This window comes from Bubalus bubalis, chromosome 10 (assembly GCF_019923935.1).
Source record: "Bubalus bubalis isolate 160015118507 breed Murrah chromosome 10, NDDB_SH_1, whole genome shotgun sequence".
Lineage (NCBI taxonomy): Eukaryota > Metazoa > Chordata > Mammalia > Artiodactyla > Bovidae > Bubalus > Bubalus bubalis.
The window spans coordinates 40189585-40211503 of record NC_059166.1 but is presented as its reverse complement, the minus strand read 5'-3'; the positions used below and the strand labels follow the sequence as shown (position 1 = coordinate 40211503).

The 21919-nt window shown below is 46.1% G+C and overlaps 1 protein-coding gene across 1 annotated transcript in view; it reads right to left on the bottom strand.

Annotated features, from left to right (window-relative positions):
• NT5E (5'-nucleotidase ecto) overlaps positions 1-21919 on the bottom strand; it is a 62657-nt gene that overhangs the window by 19571 nt on the left and 21167 nt on the right. Inside the window, exons 2-3 of the mRNA XM_006057583.4 lie at positions 14781-15003; positions 9335-9523 (exon numbers count right to left, since the gene is read on the bottom strand). Of these exons, the coding sequence (XP_006057645.2) occupies positions 9335-9523; positions 14781-15003 (412 nt within the window). The remainder of the gene's footprint in view (positions 1-9334; positions 9524-14780; positions 15004-21919) is intronic.

Here is a 21919-nt window from a genome sequence, read left to right as displayed (position 1 = left end):
GGAATCTAGAAAAATGATACTGATGAACCTGCTGCTGCTGCTAAGTCGCTTCAGTCGTGTCCAACTCTGTGTGACCCCATAGACGGCAGCCCACCAGGCTCCCCTATCCCTGGGATTCTCTAGGCAAGAATACTGGAGTGGGTTGCCATTTCCTTCTCCAACGCATGAAAGTGAAAAGTCAAAGTGAAGTCACTCAGTTGTGTCTGACTCTTTGTGACCCCATGGACTGCAGCCTACCAGGCTCCTCCACCTATGGGATTTTCCAGGCAAGAGTACTGGAGTAGGGTGCCATTGCCTTCTCCAGCTGATGAACCTAGTAGAGAACAAACTTGTGGACACAATGGAGGAAGGTAAGGGTGGGACGAATAGAGAAAGTAGCATTGACATATATACACTATCATGTATAAAATAGTTAGTGGGAAGTTGCTAAATAACACATGGAGCCCAGCCTGGCCATTCTGTGATGATGCAGAGGGGTGGGAAGCTCAAGAGGGAAGGGATATATAAAATTATGACTGATTTGTGTTGTTGTATGGCAGAAACCAACATATGATTGTAAAACAATTTTCCACCACTTAAAAATATGAAAAAAAGACAAAAAATGCAGAGTCCAAAGGAATGGGACAGACAGAGAATGATTTGCATTATAACAGGCCTCTCTCTCTCTCTCTCTCTTTTTTTTTTTTTTAAGAGAAAACTAGCATTTAGTTGGAGAGGGTGTTCCAGAGTGGTTGTGTACCCTGGGAAATGCTAGGTGTTTCTATTCAGTGAGGGTCTGAGCAGTTGATTTCCACAAAGCATGAGCTTCAGCCACACAGGTGAGCAGTGGAGCATGGGATGCACAATTCATATGAACTTATCTCCACTACTGATACTATGTGTAAAATAGATAACTAATGAGAACCTACTATACAGCAGAGGGAACTCTAGTTAATGCCCTGTGTTGACCCGGATGGGAAGGAAATCCAAAAGGGAGGGGATAGATGTATTCGTGTGGCTGATTCACTTTGCTGTACAGCAGAAACTAACACAACATTGTAAAGCAATTATACTCCAATACAAATTAATTTAAAAAGTGGGCTTATTTTAGAACCCAGAGGACTTCTAGTGAGGAACCCAAAGTTCTGCTTTCATGGCATAACAGAGCATTTGGAAATGTCCTTACACATGAGCCGGCAAAACCAACAATCCTACGAGTTTCTAGGCCTGAGAGAAATTTGTAGACTGAGGACAAGAAATCTGAGAGATGCATAGCCCAGATGCTTGGGACAAAGCATCATACTCCCAGTTTCTTATCGTTTTAAGGTAAGAAGATACATTTGGCCATTTGTGTATTTAGGTCAGGTTCTCAAATTGAGTCTATACAGCGCCTTAAAAAAAATTTAACAGCTATATTTATAAGAGTTCAAGTTGTAAAATAACCAGATCAGTCCCAAGATGGAGTCACTCATGCTAAGCTTTCCGTGAGTAAACCAGAACCACCTGTCTTCTGTGAGACTCTTCCAGAACAGGCAGACCCAGACCCCTCAGTCTGTGCCCACAGGCCCCACACACAGGCTCCAAGACTCCCTCTGTTCCACAGAAGGGAAGCTAATGTCAGCAAGGCCCAGGGCCAAAATCACTGAGAATGGTGACTGCAGCCATGAAATCAGAGGACATTTGCTTCTTGGCAGGAAAGCTATGACAAATCTAGACAGTGTGTTGAAAAGCAGAGACATTACTTTGCCAACAAAGGTCTGTAGAGTCAAGGCTGTGTTCTTCCCAGTGGTCACGTACAGTTGTGAGACCTGGACCTTAAAGAAGGCGGAGTGCCGAAGAATCGATGTCTTGGAGCTGTGGTACTGGAGAAGACTCCTGATAGTCCCTTGGACAGCAAGGAGATCAAACCAGTCAGTATTAAGGGAAGTCAACCCTGAATACTCATTGGAAGGACTGATGCTGAAGCTGAAACTTCAGTATTTTGGTCATCTGATGTGAACAGCTGACCCATTGGAAAAGTCCCTGATGCTGGGAAAAATTGAGGGCAGATGCAGAAGAGGGCATCAGAGGATGAGATGGCTGGATGGCATCACTGACGCAATGGACATAAACTTGGGCACACTTTGGGGAGATGGTGAGGGACAGGAAGGCATGGTGTGCTGCAGTCCATGGGGTCGAAAGAGTCAGACATGACTAGGCAACTGAAAACAACAACAACAACCTCCTTGTTACTCCTCCTTTGGTCTTTAAGACTCTCTGGCCTCCTACAGTCCTTCCAAGCGCCTTTTCTCTCTGCCAGATGGGATGCTGCTCCATCCATGAATTGCTGAATAAAAGCCTACTGATTAGTACATTGTAGAAAATTTTCTTTTAACAAACTTTAGGATTAATGGTTCCATTTTCAAAGCTTGAAAGAAAGTGAAAGTGAGGTCACTCATTTGTGTCCGACTCTTTGTGACCCCATTGACTGTAGTCTACCAGGCTTCTCCATCCATGGGATTTTCCAGGCAAGAATACTAGAGTGGGGTGCCATTTCCTTCTCCAGGAGATCTTCCTGGCCCAGGGATTGAACCCGGGTCTCCTGCATTGTAGGCAGACGCTTTACTGTCTGAGCCACCAGGGAAGTCTGTTGACTTGGGAAATGGGTGGCAGAATCCATTCTAGGGAGAAACCATTTTCCGTCTAGTGAATGCCTGTGAGAGGATGAGGGTCCAACAGGTTCCCCTAAAAGCTTAGAGAGGTTAAAAAAAATTTTTTTAGATCAACGTGAAATTAGCATGACAATATTTGGCAAATGGAGAAGAAAAAAAATTATTTGCAGTCCCACTGCCATCCCATGGCAATAACCAATATAATTTCTGTGAATTAAAAAAATTGTATGTATGGAGAGAATACACTTGTGGTTGCCAGTGGGGTGGGGTTGGGGAGGGATGGATTGAGAGTGTGGGATTAGCAGATGCAAACTCTCATACAGGATGGATGAACGACAAGGTGGTACTGTAGCCCACAGGGAGCTGTAGTCACCGTCCTGTGATCAATCACAACAGAACAGAATATGAAAAAGAATGTATATGTATGTATAACTGAATCACTTTGCTGTACAGCAGAAATTAATACAACATTGCAAATCCACTATCCTTCAATTAAAAAAATATACGTCTATGGATCTCTAAGAGAGGGAAATGGGTGGCAGAATCCATTCTAGGGAGAAACTATTTTCTGTCTAATGAACGCCTGTGAGAGGATTAGGGTCCAACAGGCTCCCCTAATGATGACTTGGGTCCCTGTTCCTCTCCTTTTCCCCATGGGGAGGTGAGGCAGACCTGCCTGGAAGGAGGGTCCCTGACAAAGATGGGGATGCCGCAGGGCAGGGGTGTATGCAGAGAGCTTATTTTTTTGCATAAAAATAGTGGGAGACATTTGAGTTTCAGGAGGTAGCCTTGGATAAAGGGTGTGGGGACAGGAGGAACAACAGGAGAACTTGGAATGGGAGGTCGGTAAGGATGGGGAGGAGGGTGGGCTGGGGAACAAAGTCAGCCAGTGAGGCATGCCCTGAGGTGCTGGAGACTTGGAAGGCGAGCTGCACAGGGGTGGATCCCCTGCAGGGCCTGGCAGACTTGAAAGGAAGCTGCCCTGTGTGGATGGAATTCACGGGGATCAAGAAGAAAGGTCACTTTTCCATATTTGGGTCTGTGCTTCACACATAAGAAGAATGGTTTGAAAGAGGTAAGAACAGAGGAGACACAAGAAAGAATTAGGACCAAGGGGATCAGGAAAAATACAGGCTCCCCAAGGAATGGTCAGATTTTGGGGGAAGAGGGTAAGAAGAGCTCCAGTGTTCCCTAAGTTTTGTAGGATAAAGAGTCTTTCCATTTATTAAAGGGAGGAGTGACCTTATAAATTTGTTTGGAGTTACAAGTGTCAAGGGGCTTCCCAGGTGGTGCCAGTGGTAAAGAACCTGCCTGCCAATGCAGGAGACATAAGAGATGCCGGTTCAATCCTTGGGCCAGGAAGATCCCCTGGAGGAGGTCATGGCAACCCACTCCAGTATTATTGCCTGGAAGATCCCATGGACAGAGAAGCCTGGAGGAATACAGTCCATGGGGTCGCAAAAGAGTTGGACAGGACTGAAACGCCTTGGCACATGTACACAAATGTCAAATTACTACAATCTGGGTAAGAAAATTCTGTATAGTTATAAAAAATTTCTTGTATCTTCCTCTTTTTCATTTAAAATGAAATTGTATACATTTTCCTATGTTACAGAATATTAGAGAATTGACATTTTTTTCTTGGAGCCACTATGTTCTGGGGTCCAGTTCTGTTACTATACAATCTTATTTAATCCTTACAACATTCTCTGAGGTAGTCAAATCATTGCAACCATTTTGTAAAATAAAAAACTGAAGCCTAGAGTAGTTAAGACATGTCCAAGGTTGGACAAGACTTTCCAGGAGGTGCCAGTGGTAAAGAACCTGCCTGCCAATGCAGGAGACTTAAGAGATGTGGGTTTGATCCCTGGGTTGGGAAGATCCCCTGGAGGAAGGCATGGCAACCCACTCTAGTATTCTTGCCTGAGAATCCCATGGACAGAAGAGCCTAGCAGGCTATGGTTCATAGGGTCACAAGGAGTCAGACACGCATGCACGCAAAGTTGGCCAGCCAGCAGTGACCAACCCCAGGAGGGAGACTGGATCCATCAGAGTGCAAAAGCCTTCTCCACAACCCCATGATGCTTGCCAGAGAAATCAGAGAATTGAAATCCATCTTCAAGACCATCAAGGGGAAATATCAGAACAACAGGAATGTAAAAGATTCTTCTCTCCTCCAGGGAGAGATTTGATTTGATTCCTCCAGGGAAGATATTTGACTCTGTGATAGGAGTAGGCTTTCGATTTCACAATATGTAATTGGCCATCAGCTTTCCTACAACTCAGCCTGCCAAATGACATGATCCTCTTCTATATTAATTTAATAGCTGTTCTTTTCACTTTTGGGGCTTGGCTCGTCCCGCTTCTCCTTGGAAAGCACTTCCATGAGATGCTACTAAAACCGATCAGTTGTTATGTGGCTGCAAAAATCATTAGCCAGAAGGCTCTGGTTTCATTCCGTGAAGGATGCTGGTGCTGAAATTAGAAGTTGACTGAGGGGTCCTGAGTAGTGACCCTCAGAAGGAGTGAGTCCCTGTGCCTGGTGGCCATCATCTCTGAAGCTACCGGCCACACCTCTGCCCTGTGGCTGGTTCTCCCAGTTCACTCAAACCCACACATCCTCAGTCCTACGGATGCCCAAAGGAAGTGGTTCTTTGTTGGAGAGTGTTTCCCTATCCTGTAGGTGTTCAGTTCAGTTCAGTTGCTCAGTCGTGTCCGACTCTCTGTGACCCCATGAATCGCAGCACGCCAGGCCTCCCTGTCCATCACCAACTCCCGGAGTTCACTCAGACTCACGTCCATTGAGTCAGTGATGCCATCCAGCCATCTCATCCTCTGTCATCCCCTTCTCCTCCTGTTCCCAATCCCTCCCAGCATCAGAGTCTTTTCCAATGAGTCAAGACTCCTTTTTTGTTCTAAAAGGCAAGATTATCTAAACTACAAGAGTGAAAATCAATGGCGAGATGAACAATGATTGAAAAGCACAACCAAATCTCTTGCCCTCTTTCACTTATTCTAATGAAGCAGGGATGGGTCCACCCCTGCACAGTGCATAGCTGGCTGCTGGCTGCAGTGGGAAGAACAAACACTAGCCTTCATGGTTCTGTTTATACTTAAAACTGTGAACTTCATTTATTTTGAGAACAAAATACTGTGTGCTTTAAAATCACTTATGTTCTCTTAAGTCAATGACACGGCTCGGATTTCATATTTAAGAAATGTGTGGTGAAATCCAGAAGCAACACAATTAGGTACTTAATGAAAAAAAAAACCTCCAAATAAAGAAATCTTGCTTAAAAAATGTGTGTGTGTGTGGGGGGCGGGCGGGGGGGGGGGCGGGCTGTGCTATGTGGCATGTAGAATCTTAGTTCCCCAACCAGGGATTGAACCTGGGTCCCCTGCAGAGTCCTAACCACTGGACTGCAAGGGAATTCCAAAGAAATGTTACTTTTAAAGGAGCCACATCTGTTGGCATTCACTCAACAGTCCTGGCACCTGTCTTCCTGGAATCAGCTAGAGACCTGGTGGTGAGTCTGCAATGGGTGTTCCCAGGCTAAGGAAGAGAAGCGGTGCCTGCTGGGCTGGGAGGGGGGTGGAGGGTTCACCAGACAGAGGTTTCAGTGAGGCTGCAGGCAGCTTGCTGAAGAATAAGGTGAGAGAGCCTTATGGGGAGGAGGGAGTGGGGTTGTGGGGATGCGAAATTCAGGATGATGACTAAGTCTCAGGCTGCGACTCCAGAAGTGAAGTTGCTGAAAAAGCGGTGACAGTCACAAGTTGATAGGATCAAGAAACTCGGAACAGAAGGGATTGTAGACTTGAAACTTTATCTCTGACAGAGGGAGAAACGCATGCCTACACTCACCACAGCCACAGCTAACCAGACAGACTTGCATGATCCAAACTAGTTAAAATAGTGGGAGGCAAACAGAGCAACAGCATCTTAGGAGCCTGTCTGCTTTCAAGGGTCACACACGGAGGAGTCCTCTGTCACTCCTGCCACATCTTTCAGTCTGAACGCACTTTACTTCTTTTCTTCTCTCAAGGCAAATGCACAGACCAGCTCATAACTCTAGGGTTTAATTCCTTTAGAGAAGACATCTGCGTTCTAGCCCTCGTCCTTGTAGCCCTGACATTTTGCAAAGCTGGTCAGGAAAGTTCTCTCGTCTTCATCCTGACCTAAGAACGGTGAGGCAATACCAGGGTGGCCTGGCCTGCACGTGCGTGGCGGCTGTCATCCAAAGCAGCTGCAGTCGTGTTCAGTATTCGGAGGGAAACTGTTCATGCACTGTGGGCCATTTTGGCCTGCCTCATTTAAAGCTGAGTTTTGAAAAATATGGACAAGACAAACCTCTTTAGGAAGTGGTTACAGCATTTAAAAGAATTAAACAACAGAGCATAAAATATCAGGTACAATCTAGACGCTTTGTGAAACTGTTTTTGGTGAGTGTGTGAGTGTGTGAGTGTGTGTGTTGGCTCTTGTGTTGCTGAAACGGTTCTCAGGAGACAATCACAAATGATGCACTGCTGTGGTTGTTGTTGTTTAGTTGCTCAGTCGTGTCTGACTCCTTGTGACCCCGTGGACTGCAGCCCGCCAGGCTCCTCTGGCCATGGGATTCTCCAGGCAAGAATCCTGGAGTGGGTTGCCATTTCCCTCTCCAGGAAATGATGCATTATTTTAACCCTAATTTGATTAATCAAGCATATCTAACTTTATGCTAATTCTTTTGTCTTTTTCTTGGCTTGTTGGATTTGAGTTCCTGTCAATTGAACCCAGGCCCTTAGTAGTGAAAAGTGCAGAGTTCTAACCACTGGATCGCTAGGGAATTCCCAACTTTATGCTAATTCTCAAGGCAATGTAGTGAAGGGCTGTGTTTTGTTGTTGTTGTTGTTTTGTTTTCTGTTTGCTTTTTAAGGTTGGGAAAATGTATTTAAAGAAGCAAACATATCTCACTTCCTATCATGTCCTAGAATTCACTCTAATTGTTAAGTTCATTCCTCACAATGATGAGTGTCCAAATTGAACATTTTCATGAGAATAATTTAATCTTGGTGAGCAATCATGAAATGTGAGATAAAATACTAACTCTACAGGTAGTTTTTTCTCAAGACTGTAATTATCTACTTCAAGGTTTGTGGATAAATAGTGTAATTTTTATCTGCAAATCTTTCTTTCAACCAGTCATTCATCATTTATCATCTCCTTAGCAGAAGACACATTCTCTTTTGCAGGATCTCATTGGCTGGAACCAAAGTGACAGGAACAAAACAACAGGCCGCAGAATTAATGGGAGGTGGGGCACAGCCATTCAGCCTTTTCAGGCCCAGCAGGGCTCATTGACTGATGGTCGTGTACCAAGGCTGTGGATGGTGGCTGGGCCTTCAGAGGGTCTAAGGCAAGTCAGAGGGAGTGTGGCAATGCCTTCAACATCTGAGAGGCGGCATCGGATTCCTTTAATTCTTCTTGCCCATTTTGGCCATAGCTCATTGAAAACTCAGCATTCAAAATATAGCCTAGCTATAATATGAAGAAATTAATTAAGTGGGTGGTAATTGGCACTTAAAAAGTGAAAAAGTAGACATTTTTCCCTGGAGTTCCAGTGGTTAAGAACTCGCCTGCCAATGCAGGGGACAGGGGTTCAATCCCTGGTCCAGGAAGATCCCACATGCCCCAGAGCAACTAAATGCTCATGTCGAAACTACTGAATCCACACACTCTAGAGCCTGCGCTTCACAAGAGAAGCCACCACAATGAGAAGCCTGAGCACTGCAAGTAGACAGTAGCCCCTGCTCGCTGCCGCAACTAGAGAAAGCCCTCTCGCAGCAGTGAAGACCAGCACAGCCAAAGAATTAAAAAAAAAGTGAAACAGAACAGAAAATATCAGGGTGCACCCCGAGTGCCTTGGGAAATATTTCATTCAGTGTGCGTGTGTGTGTGTGTGTGAGCATGCTTTGGGTCCTCGTGAACAACACCCTTCTTACTATGGATCACAGTCAAACGACTTTGAAGCCACTGCTCTACCAGATGCAGGGGTGGGATGCACCTAGTTCTTCCTGTGTGTCCTCAGGCGCTGATGCTGCCTTAGAGGGAAGCTAAGAAAAGACCAGGAGGGTGTCTTATTCCAGAGCTGGGACAGGACTGAAGTGAGAGCCTAGGGCTCTAGGCCCTGTTCGGAGGCACTTCACCACCATCCACTCACACACACATGAAGCCACAGCAATGCTTTATAACTGACCCTCATCCTAGCAATGAGGGAGGTCAGGCCGACAGGAGCCCACCCCTTGTTAGTAGTCTAGACCGTCCACACCAGAGTCTTAACCTCCACCCAGTGTTGCCCGATGACCTGCTCCAGTGGGGGTTTTCTTGGTGTTGGCATCCTCAGTCTAGCCAACTCCCCCATCTTGAATTACTTAAGTGGCTCTCAGATGCTTGATGGCAAAGTCACCTGCGCTAAGAAAGCTGGCATCTCTGTCAGCATCTGCACCGTCTTCATCACACTCATACTTTGTCTGCAACCTGCCTGCAGTCATTCCCACCCAATGTGGTAAATCAACTGTATTTCAATACAAAAATTTTTTAAAAGTCTCTTTGAGTAAGATTTACACATTATCACTTGGTGTGTATCACTTATATACATTATTACACATATTAATACATATTATACTTTATATCAACATATATTATCTAACCCTTCCGGGACCATTACCTGTGTACAGAAATGTGTTGGAATGTCCTCCCACCACCACATCCACACCCTTCACTTTCTGAGCAATGAGTTTATCCACTTCAAAACCAGAGTGTCCCAGTGCAATAATTTTGTTCACATTTAGAGTTTTTAACTTATCTACTTCCGGTTGCAGTGCAGTGATTTCATCTTCAAATACTAAATTCGTTCCTAAGGAAGAAAAGAAAATGGACATTTACTCAACAATTGCTTTTTTAAAAATCATATTGCTTATTATATAAGCATATCAAGTAAAAACATCTTACTACCTAAAGTTCTTAATTTTTAAGGCCAAAACTTATTTATAAATTCAGTGTAATATCTCTACAAAGCCAATAAAAATTCACATCAATATTCTCAGTTACATTCCCTTAAGTTGCACTGGGGCTTCCCTGGTGACTCAGATGATAAAGAATCTGCCTGCAATGCGAGAGATCTGGGTTCAGTCCCTGAGTTGGGAAGATCCCTTGGAGAAGGAAATGGCAACCCACTCCAGTGTTCTTGCCTGGAAAATTCCAGGGACAGAGGAGCCTGGCAGGCTACAGTCTATGGGGTCACGAAGAGTCAGACAGGACTGAGAGTCTAAGACACACACACACAAGGTTTCCTATTGGCTTAAGGCTGCGGAAGATACTATGTTGCTCGAGTTCAGTCTCAAACTGTGAGCAGGGTTCAGATTTGTGATCTCTATTTCTTTAATCTATTTGTATTTTTATTCAGACTTCCATTAGGTCAACACAAGGCACGCCTGAGCACATAAACATGTTGGACTGCATACATGCCCAGTCATTATGCTATATACCTTAGTGCTGGATGCCAATCATATCTCAATAAAACTTAAAAAAAAGATTAGCTACTGTATGGCTTTGTTTGCAAGTTCAGCACAATCAGTCTTCAAACTCGAAACTCTTGTCAGCGACTAGTCCTTGAATTGATGCCACTGACAACGCTGTCTTGTCCACTGGATAAGGTCAGTGTTAGAGCATCGCTGAGCGCTGATTAGATTGCGTTCTAATCAGCCGAGGACTGCTGGCCCTGGGAGCCTTGCATCTCTCCCAGGAGGCTCACCCCCCACACAGTGGGAGCTGAAGCTTGCCTGCTAGTGCGGCTGGCGAGTGTGGGTGTGACCGCACAGCTGGGCGCTGTGTGCTGCAGGCTCGCACTACCCAGTGTGGTAAGCCCACCAGGCTCTCCCTTTGTCCCTGTCCTGCAGTCAAATTGCTGCATGGCTGGAGGGCTTACAGCTCTGACTGGCACAGACAGGACTACAAACACAGATACGCTGCCCTGAAGTCACAGCCAGCCAGCTGTGACTCCGGACCTTCCAGAGGATCTGGAACCAACCCTAAAACAAAAATGCCAAAAGATGAATCAGTCTCCTAACAACTTTTCAAAACCCAGGAGTCTGTTATGCCCAGTTTGAAAAGTATTCATCTATGGAGCTATGAGACGGTTAAACATATCACTTCTGATGCTGTGGTGTTTGGGGGTCTCTGTGTGTTCCAGGAGGGAACTCTGGAGTCCCTCGAATCAGTTAAGATGATTCGTGCCAAAGAGCATGGAAAATAAGCAGCAAGGCTGATGGTAAAGCTGGTGGTACCCCAGACCGACAGCCTGAAAACAAGTGGTTCACAGATGTGGTTGGGATCTGCGGTGCTGCCGGTAGCTCACAGGGCAACATTTAAAGATCAAGAGTTATAACAGCTTGGCCATCACTGTCTGCAATGAGGCCATTAAGAAACATCTGATTATTCTTGCCAGTCACCCCAAGACGCTCAAGGCTCCCAGGTCACCCTCAGTGCTGTGTCAACACTGATCCTCTCACTGATCTCCCCTTAAAACAATGAGGTGCACCCTCCCCATTCCACACTTCGGCTTAATTTCTCTCTGTGGCATTCACCACCTTCTGGTGCACCAAACATTTTCCTCATCTATTTCTTTTCCCACTAAATGGGACGATCCAGTGGGCAGGGCTTTTTGGGGTCAGTATCTCTGGTGCCAAGAACACTGCCAGGAACAGAGGTAGGCCCCCAGAGGGAATGAATGAATGAGTAACTGAATGGATGTTTGCTGAGACTTATGCTTCATCCTCTGCTTCAGTGTGGTGGGCAGGAAAGAACAGAAAGTCGAGAGAAAGGCCTCTGAGAACAAAGAAATGTATTCTCCTAGCACATCAGAAACCTCACATGATTGGTCATCCCACATACAGAAGGCACAGGATTTATTTCAGGATAATATGAAGGGAAAAGCGCAAGTGTTAGTCGCTCAGCCATGTCCGACTCTTTGCAACCCCATGGACTGTAGCCCATCAGGCTCTTCTGTCCATGGGATTCTCCAGGCAAGAATACTGGAGTGGGTTGCTAAGCCCTCCTCCAGGGATCTTCCCAACCCAGGGACTGAACCTGCATCTCCTGCATTGCAGGTGGATTCTTTACCATCTGAGCCACCAGGGAGTGAGAGGAATTTCATTATCTAAATAAAATAAATGAAATGTGCTAGAAATACAAATTATGCCTGTGGGCACCCAGGCCACCAGGACTGAAGGATTGAGGCTGGATATTTGGGGCCAGGCTGCTGAGCCTGTGGTCTTGGGAGAAGCAAGCGTCCCCTGAGACACTGCTGCACCCCTGCCCAGCTCCTGCACTGGTCCCTACATGATGCAGCCCCTCTCTCCTGGGAGATGCTGGAAAGAGTGTGGTCCTTTCAGCTCTCTTTTGTAATCTGGTAAGGTGCCGTCAGAGTCCCAGCAAGGCTGGTCCCCACCCCGTCTCTCCACCATCCCCCTCTTCTATCTTTTTATTGGTGACTATTTTTAAGAACAATTTTTAAAGTCTTTATTGAATTTGTTACAATATTGCATCTGTTTTGTGCTATGTGCTTAATCGCCCACTTGTGTCCAACTCTTTGTGACCCCGTAGACTGTAGCCCACCAGGCTCCTATGTCCATGGGATTCTCCAGGCAAGAATACTGGACTGGGTTGCCATTTCCTTCTCAGGGGATCTTCCCAACGCAGGAATTGAACCCAGGTCTCCCACGTTGCAGTTGGATTCTTTACTGTCTGAACCACCAGGGGTGTCTGTTTTACATTTTGGTTTTTTGGCCATGAGGCACATGTGATGTTAGTTCCTCAACCAGGGATGAAACCCATACCTTCTGCATGGGAAAGTGAACCACTGGACCATTAGGGAAGTCTCCTTATTGCTGACTATGAAAGAAGGGACTAATGTTTTTCTCCAAATCATGCTGAACTCCTCAGCCCAACAATCCAGTCCTCACCCCACTTTCCAGCTTTCTCTTAGAATCCATGTTCCAGGAAACTAAACACCTACTACTTTGGGATTGTGGCCCCACACCTGCCTGCTCTCGTGTGTTCATTTCACAGCTTTCACTGGGAAGCCCCTCGTGCTGGCACCAAGCAGGTCCCTGCCCTTGGCAGCGTGGGTCTCAGAAGATGACTCTGACCTCGCTTCTGGAATGCCCTTTGCCCCAGGATTCTTCACACACCTTAGAGGGGGCCAAGGAAGGTCTTCATCGTGTCTACCTGACCCCCGAGCTGGCCATCCTGCCCTTCACTCACCAGACCCTCCTCCCTCCCTCCCTGACTTTGTTTATGACATTTAATTAGATTCTACCTTTAATGAACTCAAATCCCCCTGGAAGGAACAGACATCATGGAGACACATAACTATTCTGTTATTCAACATGTCCACATCTTTAGTCAGAGATCCTGAGCTGGCCCCTCTAATAGGTTCCAGATGTTCACTGAGAGCAGACTAGCTCTATCCTCGGGTTGCTCCCAAGGAAGCCCAGAGTGAGGACAAATGTGATCAGGGGAGGCATTTTCGGGGGGTGCTGGGGACCCACAGCAGGAGCGTCTCACCAGAGGGCGACCTGCAGCAACTGGGCCTCAGGACTCCAGGCCAACCCACGTCAGTGATTGGTTCACTCTATAATCACCACCCTCGCCTCTGGGCAGGAAAGCCCCCAGGGGCCCAGACAGAAGGTGCCCTGAGCCTGGGAAGGGCTGATCACCTTGCTGTAAGCAGCGGGACGGAAGGGCCGGAGCCATGCTGGTGGTGGAGAGAAGCCCGAGACTGTACTCTGGGTACCTCCAGTGGGGCCACATCCTTGTTAGTCAGAAGAGCACTCATATAGCTCTTCAAAAGCCAGTAATTCATGAGGTCCATGGGTGCCTGCTGTGGCGTTTTCACAATGATTTCAGCCACAGCCATGGACCACGTGCAAAGGCTTGGGGGAGAGATGTCACCTGGTGCCTAGGGTGCCTGACGAACCCCAGGTCCCCAGCAGTGCAGAGCAGCCCAGCCCTGCTTCCGAGCTCACACCACTCAGGGTCAAGTGCATTGACTTTCGTGTTGTTTCCGATGGACTGCAACTACTTTAACAGCAACAGGAAACACATGACATTTCTGTCATTTTCTAAGATTTCCTTTATCAGTTTGTTCTTGCCAAAAACCCTTGTTTCCTTTTTTTCTTCAAATATGGAAAGAAAATTGACTTGGATAATTTAGAAAAATCTTCCCAGGTGACACATTGGTAAAGAATTTGCCTGCCAATGCAGGAGGCGCAAAGAGATGTGGGTTTGATCCCTGGGTGGGGAAGATCTCCTGGAGAAGGAAATGACAACCCACTCCAGTATTCTTGCCTGGAGAATCCCACAGACAGAGGAGGTTGGTGGACTATAGTCCATGGGTCTGCAAACAGTCTGACATGACTGAGTGACTCACTTGCAATTTAGGAAAAATGTTTTTTTGTTTTCACTGCCAAACCATCCCTGTAAAAGTGGCTCAAAAATGGTTTTCTGAATGGTCTTAGGGTTATACAGATATATGTGTGTGTATATATGGCTATAGCAGATATACATATATATCTGTTGTATGATACACACACACACACACACACACACGACCATTCAAAAAAATATATATATATAAATATTTCCCAGAAAGCCAGATACAACAAAGCCATTAAAACAAGAGATAATGAAAAAGGGAGCTAACTAGACATAGAATAATCATACTAGAAAAAAGGAAATTGAGGTAAAACCCTGGCTCTGGGCTCCCTGGTTCCACAGAAAAAAGGGCATGAGTTATGTGACTCTCATTTTCCAATAAATGACTCCTTCTGACATCAGCACTGGATATAAATGGCCCTCTCATCCAAATTCTGAATATGCTGAATTAAGCAATGTTACTGTTGATGTCAACATTTCACTGAGCAGGAGAGCAAAGGTCTTTAAGAAGTTACTTAGGGCAACTGGAAACCACTAGATTGTATTTCAATGACATCCACATGTGTCCAACACCACACACTGTTCCTACTTTGACCAACCATCCAGAAAAATAATGCCACACTCTGATTTAGTGCCACCTATTTTCAAGCAATGAGCGCTGTAAAAGAAGAAAATACCTGGATTTGAGAGGAAAGGGGTTTCCTTTGAAGTGTATCCAACAATCCCCACAACTTCATCACCAACAGTAAGAATTTTATATGGTAAATAAAGTCCTGAAATTTTAGACGCTAGAGGCCCCTTGGCTTTAATGTTTGCGCTCAGAATTGGAAAATTGACCTCTTTGAGTAGTGGATCAATCAGGCCTTCCACACCATTATCAAATTCATGATTTCCCAGTGCCTGGTGGAAAGGGAAAAGAGAAAAAGAATTAGGTACTCTGAAATTGCCAGTAAAAACATACTTCAGAGAATATTACCTTGGGGAATTCCCTACTGGTTCACTGGTTAGGACTCCATGCTTTCACTGTGGATGACATGGGTTCAATTCCTGGTTAGGGATCTAAGATCCCACAAAGCATATGGCACAGCCGAAAAAAAACAAAAAAAAAAAGACCTTAACACAGAGTTCCTAAAACTGGAGAAGCTCTAGGAAGCTGACTGTATGACTGATGTCCTCCTCAGGCTCAGAGATTTTACTCCGGAGCCCTGGGGTCAGGCCCAGGGGCAGTCAGATCACCAGGCAGATTTTCGAACCCCAGGCCCTGTATCACCTGCTGAGGTGACGTCAATGTGTGTGGAAGGCACTCGCAGACAGGTCAGTGTCCTCCACCTCCAGGTCTGGGGCAGGTTGAAAGTCTGCATTTACCAGGCTCTGTCCAGCCCCTTCTCTCATAAGCCCATATCTCAATTCACCAAACCAATCATTCCATTCCCATATGCTGGGGACAACTGTTAGAATCAATAGGACTTTAGCAAAAGGGGCTGGGGTCGTGTGATGAACAGACACTTGAGGCATCCCCTCCCCAACGCAGCTCCCATCTCCTGGGTCATGACACCCTTATGTTCCCATAACTGTTTCTTCCCTAGTACTCTGTGGTCCTCTGTTCTTCTGGGAAGGCGAGGATCCCCAAAGGCAAGCAGGAGATTGCACTTTGATAGCAGAGCATTGGTTTCTGCTTCCTGTCAGTTCTGGGTCACCCTGGGTTTCACTCTCAGCAGCTTCACATCCAAGGATGAGTAGGATGAAACCACCGCAGGCCTTTGGGGCTCTGGATGGGCTCCAAGCCACGGCTCTGGGAGGAGCTGGCATGGTTTAACACAAGACACCCTACTCCCAACTTATTCCCCAGCTCCCTTTCCTCACTGCTTGGGGAGTAGCTGCTGAGCCAGAGCTATCATCCTGACGTCTGGTATCTTTCCCCAGGGTGATGCTGACAAAAGAGGACTGGCTGGCCACCTCTCCAAAGCCTTCCACTCCTTCTCTATGCATCTCCTGGAAAAAACTCACCCACTGCAGCCACCCACTCATGGGCTCTGGCTGCCAAGGCTGATTTGCTATCTGAGTACTTAACTCAGTGAGTCTCAAACTTTCTATACAGCACACTTGATTTTGCTTCACTTTGAGGGTCATCTGGGAACAGGCTTAGAAGTGCTGACTGGTGACCCCTCCATCTACATGAACACCCCCATCCCCATGTTCTCTGACTGTCCCCATCCTCCTCCTTCCTACCCATTCCACAGTGTAGCAGCTTGTTCTGCACATCCGTGGGGTCCTCCCCACAAGAAGTGCCCCTGAGTCACTGGGACCTTCACCTCCAGCCTTCACCCCACTCAGCACTGGAGCCCCTCGCCTGCCTGGCAGGTGACCCTCGCCAGTACCCATGCTCAAAGGGCCGTGTGCATCACGTCCTCATCTGCACGTGTTTCCACAAAGAAAGCACACAGTGTCTTCATGTTCCCATGTACCTGTCTTCCTGATTAAACTCAGAATTTATGAACTTGCCTTTTATCCCATCTCTGAATATCTGCTCATTTTGACTTCTTCCTCTTGCCTAAGTGCTTCCCTCTTAAAGGCTGACCTACTTAAAGGTTCTCCCAGTCTTGGGTAATTGTCTTTTTCTCTTGTATTCTTAGAACATCATGGTTTTTTCCTATGGTGAAATAAGTCTGCCTTATGAGGTTACAATAACTCATAATAATCTTGCTTAACTGTACAGGTTTTTTTTAATGAATGTTTCCATAGCTCTTCATGAAAGATTGTCAATGCGTCAGCTGCTTGCACTTTACCATTATACTGCTAGCACTCAGCAACAGCTGAACTTACACTTTTCCTTTATTTGTCTTGCTTGGTGTCTCCTCCTTGGACTTGAGTGTAAAGCCCTGAAAGTGGTGACCTTGGCTGCCTTTCCACCTCTCTGCCTGGTGGGGAGAGAGTGTGCTTGGAGGTGTGCCTTTCCACCTCTCTGCCTGGTGGGGAGAGAGTGTGCTTGGAGGTGTGCCTTTCCACCTCTCTGCCTGGTGGGGAGAGAGTGTGCTTGGAGGTGTGCAAGAGTTGCCTGAACGCTGTTGCTGCCACCCACACTTTCAACACCCAACTGAACATCTACAACCCCAACTTGACTCTGCATCTCTATGTCTGGCTGCCATGTGGACATTGCCCCCAGAGTCTCACAGGCACCCCAAGCTTACTGCACTCAAGCTCCTGCCTCTGGGATCCCCATCTTGGTCCAAGGTACTGCCCTCTCCCCAGTCAGCTGCAGCCAGAAACCCTGGAGCAGCTGAATCCCTCCCACTCGCTCACTCCCCCTCCCCACCTCCCATCAGCATCTCTTGCTTTAAAAGCTCCAGTTCAGCCTACCCCATTGCTCCCACCTGCATGTGGTCCTGGCACCCTCACCCCCAACCCTGCCCCCCAGCCGGGCCTTCAGATGCCACCACTGCCATCTCTAAACCTGCACCTTGCTGCCAGAAGCATCTTTCTAAAATGCAAATCTGAACTTGTTGGTCCTGACCTTAAGGGTCCTGAGAGGCTCCATCTGAACTTCCTCTGTGATAAAGTTCAATGTACTGAGCTCTTTGAGGTCTGGTCTTGCCTTCTCCTCCAGCTTCCCTCAGACACCCACCTCCAGACAGGCCTGGAGGCTCCATCATTCATGAGCAGTGACCTGAACACATTTCTAAACTGAGGCTTCCTCCGGAAGAGGAATGAATGAATAAAACAAAAGTTGTAATGACAGCGAGTCAGTATTTACTAAGTACATGCTACACACCAGCATCAGGCAAGGTGATTTTGTGTAGCAAACCTGGTTTTGTGCTGTGACGTTGGTATTATTACTATGCTTGTGTTACAGAGGGGAAAAACTGAGATCTAGAGACATTAAATGAATGGTTCAAGGTCACAAAATTAGTAAGGAGTGGAGCTGGGACCAGAGCCACTTCTGTTTGACTTCAACTTTCTTAACCTCTATGCTTGTCTATAATGGGCTTTGCATAAGAGAGTAAGGACTCAAAATAAATTCCTGACTACTCACAGTTTTCTGTGTTTTCACTTCTATTTATCCCTCTGTATATGATACAGGGACTTCCCTGGTGGCTTAGTGGTAAGGAATCCAGCTGAAATGCAGGAGACACAGGAGACATGGGTTCCAACCCTGGGTTGGGAAGATCCCCTGGATGAGGGCATGGCAACCCACTCCAGTATTCTTGTTTGGAGAAACCCATGGACAGAGAACACTGACAGGCTACAGTGCATGGGGTTGCAAAGAGTCTGACCCAACTGAAGCAACTGAGCATGCATGCATGCGCATATGATACATAATTGCTGATTGATTGATATATACATAGAAGGGGCTCCCTTGGTGGTCCAGTGGTTAAGAATCTGCCTTGCGATGCAAGGGACACTGGTTCAATCCCTGGTCCTGGAAGATCCCCATGCCATGCAGCAACAAAGCCTATGAGTCACAACTACTGAGCCAGTGCTCTAGAGCTGGTGCTCAACAGGAGAAGCCTGCAGTGAGAAGCCCTCACACAAAGACGAGTAGCCCCTGCTCACTGCAACCAGGGAAAGCCCACGCACAGCAATGAAGACCCACCACAGCCAAAAATAATAATAAAAAGATATATATATATATGTAGATATATAGGAAGATAGAACATTCCTTTCCCATGCCAGGCCTTTACTGCCTTATTCAACCAATTACTCTAGCTCCTGAAGGCCAGTGGACCTTCAGAAAGACCCCAAACCCTCAAGATCCTCCCTGAGTTAGCAGTCCTTCCTGTTTGGCAGGACCCTGCACCTGCCCACTGAGTCCCTTACCATGCAGCACAGTTTTGGGAAGAGAGCAAGGATGCAGCATCAAATGAATAAATAAATGAACACAAAAATCTCCATCAATTTCTTTCTCCTACACACAGCTAATTCTCCTACAAATACCAAAGCAGAACAATCCCTTTGTAAATGCGTATCTCTAGAAACTCGCGCTTCCACCTTCTGACCTTGACTTTCCCTGCTCCCTCCTGTTCCCCTGCACCTATTAGAGCTCCACCATTTGCCCACTCTGCAGGGGAAGGATTGTGCAGCCCACCTGAGGACACCTGCTCCCACCACCCTGCCGGCACACAGGAAACTTGTGAAATACACTGCTTCTTCATTCGTTCCTATTGCTTTTATTAATAATGTGAAAATACCTCAGGAAGAGTCTGCCTAGGAGTAGAACTTAGAGCAATAAAGATACAACATAACAGAGCCTATAGTCTTTCCTTGTTCCTTTATATCTTACAGAAACTTTGTAGGGCAACCATGTTGTTGCTGTTGAATCTCTAAGTCGTGTTTGACTCTTTAGCGACCCCATGGACTGTAGCCCTTCAGGCTCCTCTATCCATGGCATTTCCCAGGCAAGAATACTGGAATGGGCTGCCATTTCCCTCTCCAGGGGATCTTCCAATCCAGAGATTGAACACATGTCTCCTGTGTTGGCGGGCAGATTCTTTACCACTGAGCCATTAGGGAAGCCCCAGTACAAGAATTTAGAAATTCACATTGCAGTATTATTACGCCTTCTCGGGTCCTCTCTGAAGACCCTGTCCACCTTCTCGTATGTGTGCTTGTTGATTTTTTGCTGCTCTGCCCAACTAACGTGTATCAACTTATGTTGTACCATACTTATGTGTACCAACTAACCCTGATATGAGCTAACCTCTTATGTGCCACTTATCACTCTAACCCTCACATAAGCAAGTGATTTTCCTGGCCCTAAAGGACATTCTCACATTTTTTCTCACTTTTCTGCTTTCCAAACATTTCATTTCCAATACTAGAAACGAAACTCATTTCACTCGTTTGTGAATTTGAGAGCCCTGTTCAGCCACTAGTCCCAGCACTGTCATCACCTTGAATACTTCAGTACAAACACTAAATTTCACCAAATGCACTTCTCTGTAATTTAAGAGAGTTGAACCTCACAAAATGACCTTTTTCAGTATCTCCAACACTGGGATCATAGGAACACAATGAGAGCGTCTGGTCTAACCCCAGTTTATTATCCTCATCACTTCCTTGGTGTAGGAGAACCCTGGGGTTCGCACTATTAAAAGCAAAACAAAACTTGATGATCATATAGGAAAGAGACTTTTCATGTTCTCTACCTAGCTCAGCCCAATATTTTCGATCATCCAAATACCTGGAATATTGCCAGCCTTTTCTTCTTCTTCTTCTTCTTTATTTATAAAATTAAAAAAATTTTTGGCAGTGCTGTGAGACTTGTGGGATCTTAGTTCCCTAACTAGTGGCTGAACCCAGGCCCTGGTGGTGAAAGTGCAGAGTCCTAATCCTGGACTGCCAGGGAATTCCCTTGCTTGCCTTTTAAAGCTAAAAGCAAACTGAAATGTAAGGACAAGGGAGATATGCTTCTTCTCTGACTCAAAATCCTGTTGTTAAATAAATTCTGCAGAACACAGTCAGATGTTTTTAACCCCAACTGCAGGCATTTGTTAATATTTGCATTTGCATCCCAGGTGGAGCTAGTGGTAAAGAACCTCCCTGCCAAAGCAGGAGACGTAAGAAATGCAGGTTCAATCCCTGGGTCGGGAAGGCTCCCTGGAGGAGGGCATGGGAACCCACTCCAGTATTGCCTGGAGAATCCTATGGACAGAGGAGCCTGGCAGGCTACAGTCCATAGGGTAGCACAGAGTCAGACATGACTGAAGCGACTTAGCATGTATATTTGCTGTGTATAGTTTGTGAAAGGCTTTGCAGAAACTCTGCAAGGATAGGGCCCAAAAGGCTTTTCAGGTCATATGAATCAGCAATGGAAGAATGAATTCATCTGAAGTTTCTTGTTTTGATTAAAAACATTCTGAAGTGAGGAGTGAGGGAAAGCTTGTGTTACCATCATTGGTTTATAACTCTCATTAATTCTGAATGCAGGACAAAGTCTAACTTCCTTTTGGGGATAAGCAATTCCTGACATATACCCATTTTAAGGGGCTTATACGGTGACCACATCCCTATTTATTCATTTATTATCATTGCACTGAATGCTAATGAGAATTTAACAGTCAATTCAGTTCAGTTCAGTCGCTCAGTTGTGTCCTATTCTTTGCGACCCATGGACCGCAGCAAGCCAGGCTTCCGTGTCCATCACCAACTCCCGGAGTTTACCCAAACTCATGTCCATTGAGTCAGTGATGCCATCCAACCATCTCATCCTCTGTCGTCCCCTTCTCCTCCTGCCCTCAATCTTTCCCAGCATCAGGGTTTTTTCCAATGAGTCAGCTCTTCACATCAGGTGGCCAAAGTATTGGAGCTTCAGCTTCAACATCAGTCCTTCCAATGAACACTCAGGACTGATCTCCTTAAGGATGGACAGGCTGGATCTCCTTGCAGTCCAACAGACTCTCAAGAGTCTTCTCCAAAACCATAGTTCAAAAGCATCAATTCTTCGGTGCTCAGCTTTCTTTATAGTCCAACTCTCATATCCATACATGACTACTGGAAAAACCATACCCTTGACTAGATAGACCTTTGTTGGCAAAGTAACGTCTCTGCTTTTCAATATGCTGTTTAGGTTGGACATAACTTTCCTTCCAAGGAGTAAGTGTCTTTTAATTTCATGGCTGCAGTCACCATCTGCAGTGATTTTGGAGCCCAGGAAATAAAGTCAGCCACTGTTTCCACTGTCTCCTCATCTATTTGCCATGAAGTGATGGGACCGGAGCTTTAAGCCAACTTTTTCACTCTCCTCTTTCTCATCAAGAGGCTCTTTAGTTCTTCACTTTCTGCCCTGAGGGTAGTGTCATCTGCATATCTGAGGTTATTG